The sequence below is a fragment of the Diadema setosum genome, chromosome 4 (assembly GCF_964275005.1).
Source record: "Diadema setosum chromosome 4, eeDiaSeto1, whole genome shotgun sequence".
Taxonomy (NCBI): domain Eukaryota; kingdom Metazoa; phylum Echinodermata; class Echinoidea; order Diadematoida; family Diadematidae; genus Diadema; species Diadema setosum.
In genome coordinates, this window is record NC_092688.1 from 30,788,782 (window position 1) to 30,797,023 (window position 8,242).

Sequence of the window (8,242 nt, forward strand, 5' to 3'; positions counted from 1 at the left end):
GCCAGCAGTTGCGCTCGGTGCGCCCCCCCCCCCTCTTAATTTCCAAAGCGAAAAAATATAGCTACAAACGGCAGTTTTGGGACTGTAAATGTCAAAATTTTCAAGCTCGGGCGCTCTGCTTGCTGGCATTTAACTGTTATGCCATTCTCCTGATGTTGCTGCCAGTAATTGCCATAGCAGTTGCGCCCGGTGCGCCCCTCCCCTCCTAATTTCCAAAGCGAAAAAATATAGCTACAAACGGCAGTTTTGGGACTGATGTAAAATGATGTAATTTTTTTTTAATCAATTATGCAAATTTTTTTGCATAATTAGCCAATTAGTTATTCATAATTTTATGCATTTGGGGGATATTTTTATAATTTCAGCCTACACAAGTACAAAATTACAAATTGAAAACTGTGTAATAATGAAGAATGATATTTCCCAAATGTGAAATAAATCAATTCTTATCTATTTTTATGAGTACAGCAGATTTGCATAAACTATTAATATGCAAATTTACTACTTATGAATTTTTGCATACTTTTGAAATGTATGACGTACTAAAATGAAACTGGAAGTAAAATTATCCTTTTACAGGACCCATGGGCACTACCATACTTTTCAACTGTATTCTAAGGTCCCTGATGTTGTAAACTTGAAGTATAATTTATGCAAATTTATGCAAATTTATGATTTTCTAAATAAAAATTAGCTTATATGTGATTTTGCGTGCAAAATATAAGAAAAATCAATGAATACAAAAAGTATAGAAATGTGAGAAAAATCAAACAAGTTATTTGCCATACTCATAAAGCATTTTTGAAATTAACTTTACAGAATCATGTTTCTTGTCTCAAAAAGTAAAAATATCACTGTTATTCTTTTGTTTTTCCAATGTTTTTATTTCTTTTGTTTTTACTGTTTATATTTGTTATGCATTTTATTGTTTTCTAAGAGTGCCCAGTAAATCATGTGGAAGGATAAGAGTTATTTGAATCATCTATGTGGATAAAAACTCAATTTCCCCCTCAGAGAGAGAGAAAAAAAACGAGAAAAAAAAAACAACTTTTTTGTTATGTTTTGTATTGTTTTTATTTCTTATGTTCTCTATTGTTTTATATTCCTTATGTATATCATTTTTTCTAAACTTTGCCCAATTTATTTCAGAACAATATAGAAGCATGAACCAAGTGGAAAACCAATTGCTGAGCAAAATTTATAAAGTAATGCAAGCCATGGTCCATTGACAGTATGTAACTGTACACAAATATATGCAGCGATTAGCCGTTTTAATGACATGCGCATACTAATTGGCCCATAACACCCCCTAGGTAGGTCCGATATGGACAAATGTGGTATCAAAATGTGCGCAAGACTTCAGGGGAAAATGTCATGAAGCGAGAATCCGAAATTCCCAGCGGTCGCGATGCAATCGCCAAAAGTATGGAGGGGGGGGGGGGCCTCCCAGCCCCCCCCCCCCCCCCCCCAGTCCCTGGCAGTACAAAACTACAACGTAGTTTATGCAGCCAGGATCCTAGGAAGGTGCGGGACGGGAGTGGGCGTGGTCGAATACAACTAGTAGTACATGTTCTATAGTACAGATAGTATACATAATGATATTTATTCAAAATTGTGATTAATGATTAAGTAGCACTGTTTGTACAAAGTTAGGCCCTATATATTAGGGTGTCGTCATCCTCTCCATCAGCACGGTCGCACAAAATGGTACTTTCCCTTTTTCCCCGCGGGTCTAACCAAACATTATAAACAGCTACAGAAGACCAAAATTCAGTATCTGGCTCTGAATTGCTTCAGTTTCAACTTTCTGCACTACGTACGGTGCTACAGCTCTGTCGCGCCTGCAACTCGCAATATAAGAGCTAAGCAGCACCGTATTCTAGTATACTGTACGTGGCACACATGCACAAGGTAAATGATTGGAACGAGAATCACGTTGAAGAGGAATTGCATACGACTCGTGCGTTTGGATGTCTTCCCGTCCACGAAGAGGTTCCGAGATTCTTGTGTTTAACCCCACGTCTGCCTTCGCTATCAGTGGCATGATCTGATCTCTTAAATTTTAATAGATCTGTGTCTTTTTCTCATCGCGCAATCATATGCATATGGGGACTCGTGTACCGGTGTGTAGGGAGTGCGCTGCGCTGGCGATGCGCGATGGGCCAGGGTGAGCTAGCTCCTTGTCACGTTCACGTTGCACGTGTACGGCTTCGATAACCTACTGCACGTACTAAAATATGTCGCCTTTTCTGTAATTTTCGGTGTTATGATTGTTCCCTTGAAAGCTAGACTAGCATAACACTGTGGGCTAGAAGTGATCACTTCCAACATGTGCTGCGTGTTATATGAGACACAATATGAGTGAAGGACCACCAATAACAGTAAAGTTCAAGGGACTGATTGTTATGCCATGGTGTATACTGCAGTATTCACCTGTAAAGGCCTGTGTTTCCAGAAACAGGCCATCTCAATGCGCGACCAAGAATGGGTGAAATGCCACCCTCATAGAGTCTTAGACGTTTGTATTTTATCTGCCTCCATTTTTGTATTACTACTGAATTTGTTTCAGAGGTTGCTGATTTTTTTTTTTCTGTTCAAAACGGTTTCTAGACACTGACATAGCTTTTTCATTTTGTTTTCCTTCTAGCGATCTAGCTCTTTGTTTATGTTTGTTTATCTTTTACTTAGATTATTAAATGCTGGCTCCATTTTGTATTGATGCTTGTGAAAGTGATCCTACGACCTAAATGTGTTTTAGTATAATCAGATAATTTACCTTTGCTAGTATGTTTACTGTGGATGTGTTGTGCAAGGAATGATTCTGATTCTTACAATACTTCTTTTTTCCATTTCCAGTCTCTATACAATGTCGGCTGTGTTGCTGGTATTTATTGGCCCTCTACCATATTGGTGGTAGCGAGCATTGAGGCCTCGAGAAGTCTCAGCAGAATAATAATTGTAGCCAATATTGACAGTTTGGTATGAACTCTCATATTGAATCTAATTTGTCTGGAGTCCATAATTATATAGTTTCTGAAAGAATGCCCAGTAAATGTATCTCATGTAACAGAATGAAGAAAATTTGCTGTTTAAACAGTCTTATGATTTGTTCAAATTTAAGTAGATTCTAAGGTGAAAAAATGTCATGTACTACAATGACGTTGCACACTTGTAATTGTACAGCTAAATTGATTACATGTATTTTAGAACAAGTAAAAAAAAAAAAAAAACATGCTTCTCATTAAAAACAATAGCTCAGTGTAGCATTTCAAAATGGGCATATATGTTGGTCTGCAGAACTCCGACTGAATATGTTGTGTCAGAAAAAACAATAACTAAGATTGTGGATTCTTTTGAGTCACAGTCTGCAAGTTGTATTTTTCTATTTCATTTGTTTGCTGAAAAACAAGACTGACAATGAATTTTAAAGATCGCATCAGTTTGATTCTACTGGCATCCTCATATGTAATTAAAACAATGTTATCATTCATTGACTCTTTTGTGTCATGTTTTTATAGACCGATTTGGCTCTGTTTGCTTGAATATCCAGGTCATCAGACACTCTTCTTGGGTCCATTGAGATCACTTCATCTTCACCATGTCAGACACACAGCCGGATCAGGAGAGTAATTTGGTGAAGCACACTGGTGGGTGTCACTGTGGGGCCGTCCGGTTCGAGATTCTTGCCCCTGCCATTGTCAATGTGTGGGACTGCAAGTAAGTATGCAGTTATAACTAGCTGTGTCTGTACGTCTTGTTAATTGCATTTGGAGAAAATGCATGAGTTATACATTCATAGAACACTTATAAACGTACAAAATGGAAAGTTTTTTGTTGTTTTGTATGAAATCAGAAAAATCATGAAGAATAAGTAAAGTGAAAACTTGAAAAAAATTAAGATACACACAAAAAAGTATGAACTGATGAAGTTTACAGAGTGATAGATTGGCAGCTCTTTGTGATTTAGATGCTTAGCAGCTCTCCATTCTTTTTGTACACAAAATGGCACTAATTTTCATTTTGGTGAAATATTTTGGCACAGACAGAACTTGTAGCTGAGGAAAACGTGCAAATGCCTACCAAGTTTGACCATGTGTATTCAAGAAGAAGAAAATGTGAAGATTGGCCTCAATTTGGTCTCCCCCCCCCCCCCCCATCACTGGGGGGGGGGGGGGGGGCAAACCCCAAAGATGAAGGAATATTACAAAATCTTCGCTCGAACCAGAAGTGATAGAGTGATGACTGTAATTTGTAGTGAGTTCATGGCAAATGAGGGCCTAAATTGTACATTCTTATCTTTTTCTTGAAAACAACATGAAGGAAAGAAGATGCATGCATGGTGCCCATTTGAACAAATTGAGATCCTAGATCCCCCTGGGGTTGCTGCCTGCCAAGTTTGGCGAAAATCAATGATGGGTTTTTCGAGAAGAAGATGAAAATATGCAATTTAGGCCCCCATTTGGACCCTCTGACTCCTCCCCTATCCTGGGTGCCAATGGGGGGGGGGGGGGGGGGGCACCCCTGGATCTGCAATAAAAAAAAAAAAACACCCTTGAACTATTGTCATCAATCTACTAACTCATTAACTTACCTCTGTTATCTGGTTCTAGAGAAGGCAGTCTTTAAAGATTCGTTAATGGGGGGGGGGGCACCCCTTGCCCCCCCCCCCCCTATTTCCGCGCTATTTCCTATTTGATATAATGTAGAAAGCAAACCTCACTAAGCCGTTTCAATTTTTATCTTTGCAGCTGCTCTGTATGTGTGAAGAAGCAAAACATCCACTTCATTGTCCCTAACTCCAGATTTAAACTCCTGCAGGTATATGATTTCTCTTCTTTTTTTCTGTCTTTCTGTCTGTCACTCTCAAATTTGATGTTAATGTATGTTTGTTCTGTTTTGTTACATATACCTGATAAAAATGTTGGTCCAATCATCATACAAATAGTGAATTGTACACCCATTTTCAAAAGTTTAATTCAGTTAGAACCTGTCAGGTGATTTGAAGTAAGCCAGGGGCTGTGCACCATTTCAAGGATAAAATGATGTGTACAGCCATTATTAACTCATTGCATGAGGGAACCTAAAGAGCCCTGTGCAAATTGTATGGAGATATAAGGCCTGTTCAAGCACACCCAAAATTAACATTTTGTTGTTTTTGTTGTTGTTGCTTTTAGGGATGGTGTAGTTTAGTTTGAGATAAGGGTTAACTTTTTGTGAGATAATGAGAAACATCTTATGAAGTATGAAAGAGCATGGAGTTCTAAGAGGAATTCAAAGTTTATATGATGGAATTTGGTTTTGAAATAGCTGAGATATTCAGAAACAAAGAGGTTCTAATCGAAGGTGGGACCCAGCTCTTTTTAGGATCACTCAGTTGTACTTTGTCTTTTTGATATCTCAGCCCAAAACTGATTTTCATCAAATAAACTTTGAATTCCTCTTCGAATCAAATCCTCTTTAATATTTCGTAAATGGTTTCTAATTATATGAAAGTCAGATATTATTCAGAGGGTTGAAGGTTCAGGTGTGATTTTTCTTCAATTTGCCTCCCTCTACAAATTAAATTTGTTAAGATTGCAACTGCTGATCTGTAACTTAACAAACACGTCGCAAAAAAAAAAAGGAACCAGTGGGACTCGAACCTGTCATCTGCTTTCCGCACAGCAACACTACCACCAGGCTTCACCCCTCTGAATAGTATCTTCCTTTCATTTGATATGCCTGCTTCCCGTGAAAGCAATAGATGACGTGTTCAAGTCCCACTGGTTCCTTTTTTCTAATTATCTTACAAACATACCTGAGATCAAATTCTAGCTTTGAGTACAATTGATGTAACATACTAAAGTCAATAAGACAGATTTTCATGGTGGAATACTCCCCAGGCATACTCTTTGGTCTCTTTTTCCACCAGGGAGAAGACAGTTTGACCTGCTACACTTTTAACACACACAAGGCCAAGCACACTTTCTGTAAAATTTGTGGAGTTCAGTCTTTCTACACACCAAGGTCCAATCCGGATGGAAAAGGTACAGTATTGATATTCAAATGTGACTTTTAGTATTCTTTTGATTACTTATGTTGTATTTGTCTGTGCTCATTTAATATGCATTGCATTTTACTTATCAATTTGTGTACAAAAAGTGAGGTTGGACACTGAGTGTGAAGGGCATAATAAAACATACATTTTCTGCTGTCAACTTGGACAACATTTCTGTAAAAGTCCCATTTACCCCATGTTTATGTTAGTAGCTCCTAAATGAGTTTATCATTAGTAAGTTTTTGTTGCAATGTTACTTAATGGCTGGTCTGCAAAATCCCACATCATTTTTTATAATCATTTTAAGCATTTTCATTTATTCCAAACAGTTAGATAGGTTCTTCAAGATACAATTGGTGTCAAAAGTGTACAAGGGTATTTTAGCGTGTACATTTCGGGGATGGAAACGGCAGTGGTTAGAAGGAGATGGGTAATAACAGGTCTACTGAAGACTAGTCAGAAATCAAGTGTCAAGTAAACATATATGCTTATTTGATTTAAAAAAAAACAAACTTCTGGCCACTCTAAGATTAAAATGAAAATCAAAGAAGACTAAGAAGAGATAAAAACGACTGAATGAACCCCCCATCGGCTAACTGGCAATTCAGATAAGAAGTGGTAGGTACACACACATATAAAACTGTATCACATTTTATATTGCTTAGAAATTATGGAAGCTGGTACACTTTAAAACAGTATGTCTGTTTGAAAGGACAAATAGACCCAATTTGTTTGCTCTGCAAATGATAAAGCAGTTGACATGAGGGTGCTTTGGTGAATGGAACTTATGAGCAAATTCTGTCAATCAAAACTTACTAATTATCCACTCTGTAGACAAGTGTTTAGTACACATTAATTTGAATCTAATGGCATCAGCTTTGAAATTAAGTCTGTGCATTACAGACCTTTGCATCTGGCAAAATCCACTAAGTTTTACTGATTTCCCAGTCAGCTGCTGCTCTCATTTCCTTCAACTTGTCTCACAAGTTTATTTCATACGCTTTAATAAATCAAACCCACTTTGCCTGCAGATTTCCTATGACATTTATTTACAAAGTATCACAAAATAAAGTGTTGGCTAACGACAAAAGGTTATCCTTTCTAGTAATAGCAACAACAAAAAAATTTTAAAAAATAATAAAAATGCTTTGAAAGCTCTTAGATGTGGTAGATATTTTCAAAACTAGAAGTACTTATCAGCTAGGTATCACTGAAGGTGCCAAACTTGGGTGTGTGTGGGGGGGGGGGGGGGTGGCTATTTGTATTTAGAAAAAGGGATGACACACAGGGGGACCATGGGTGTGTTTAACTTTGGCAAAATGGTCATTACATTTTACCTATGGCTAATGTCCGTCAACTGCTAAGTATTAGCTTCATTCCCTGTCCAATGGGAAAAACAAAAAAGTTGAAAGTTATCAAGAACTTGGATTGTACAACCTCATCCTCTTCAACCCCCCCCCCCCCCATTTTTTTTTTTTTTTTTTGTAGGGGTTTTGTTCTTCAAATTCATGATCAATTCAGTGCTTATTTATGTCAATGTAGGGCAATTTATCATCAGTTTCAGTGAAAAAAAGGTTTTGTTTTGTTTTTATCTACATTTCTTTACCTTTTTTTTTAACAGCTGTTCCGCAATTGCATGCAGTATGCAAAATATTATACATTTCATATGTGTTTATCTCTGGTGTGTTTCTAGAAAGAATGTTCTATCCTTGGATACCCTATCTTTGAAAATTGTTTCGCCCGAAACCACCCATCTTCCACACCCCTCGAAATAACAGACAAATGAAGTCCAATAATAGTTTACCTGTGCTGCTGTCTGAATACAGGGATAATTTTTCTGTGCATTTTATGCAGGCATCAATCCAAATTGTGTCGACAAGGGAACAATACAGAAAACCATTGTCCAGGTCTTTGATGGATCGAACTGGGAACACGAGTTCAAGGCCCGCGGTGGATCAGACAGCTTGTTATCAAAGTAATGAGGCTACTTGGACTCTTGCCATAAACCTTAAAGGCATAATTTACCATTTGCAGATGAAAGCATTAGTGCTATGAAATAGTTCTAAAATGTGAGTTAGGGATAGAAACAACCACTGTCAAAATTTGAATCCGTATAATCGATGTTAAGTGTTGTTAAATACACAAAATGTGAACAATAGTTATAATAAAAAAATTTCCAGACTAAACCGTATACAGTTACGGTTT

The 8,242-nt window shown here is 37.4% G+C and overlaps 1 protein-coding gene across 1 annotated transcript; it reads left to right on the top strand.

Moving 5' to 3' along the window:
- Positions 1-1,901: 1,901 nt before the first annotated feature.
- On the top strand, positions 1,902-8,016 carry LOC140227120 (centromere protein V-like). The gene is made up of 5 exons (XM_072307551.1): positions 1,902-1,992; positions 3,551-3,717; positions 4,749-4,818; positions 5,912-6,026; positions 7,892-8,016. The coding sequence occupies exons 2-5, from the start codon at positions 3,599-3,601 to the stop codon at positions 8,014-8,016; spliced, it is 429 nt and encodes a 142-aa protein (XP_072163652.1). The 5' UTR covers positions 1,902-1,992; positions 3,551-3,598.
- The last annotated feature ends 226 nt before the right edge of the window (positions 8,017-8,242 follow it).

Excerpts from the sequence above, each read along its gene's own strand:
- LOC140227120 (XM_072307551.1), top strand. The coding sequence starts at position 3,599 with ATGTCAGACACACAGCCGGATCAGGAGAGTAATTTGGTGAAGCACACT. Across the intron at positions 4,819-5,911 it reads CCAGATTTAAACTCCTGCAG|GGAGAAGACAGTTTGACCTG; the intron begins GTATATGATTTC and ends TTTTTCCACCAG. Across the intron at positions 6,027-7,891 it reads GTCCAATCCGGATGGAAAAG|GCATCAATCCAAATTGTGTC; the intron begins GTACAGTATTGA and ends CATTTTATGCAG.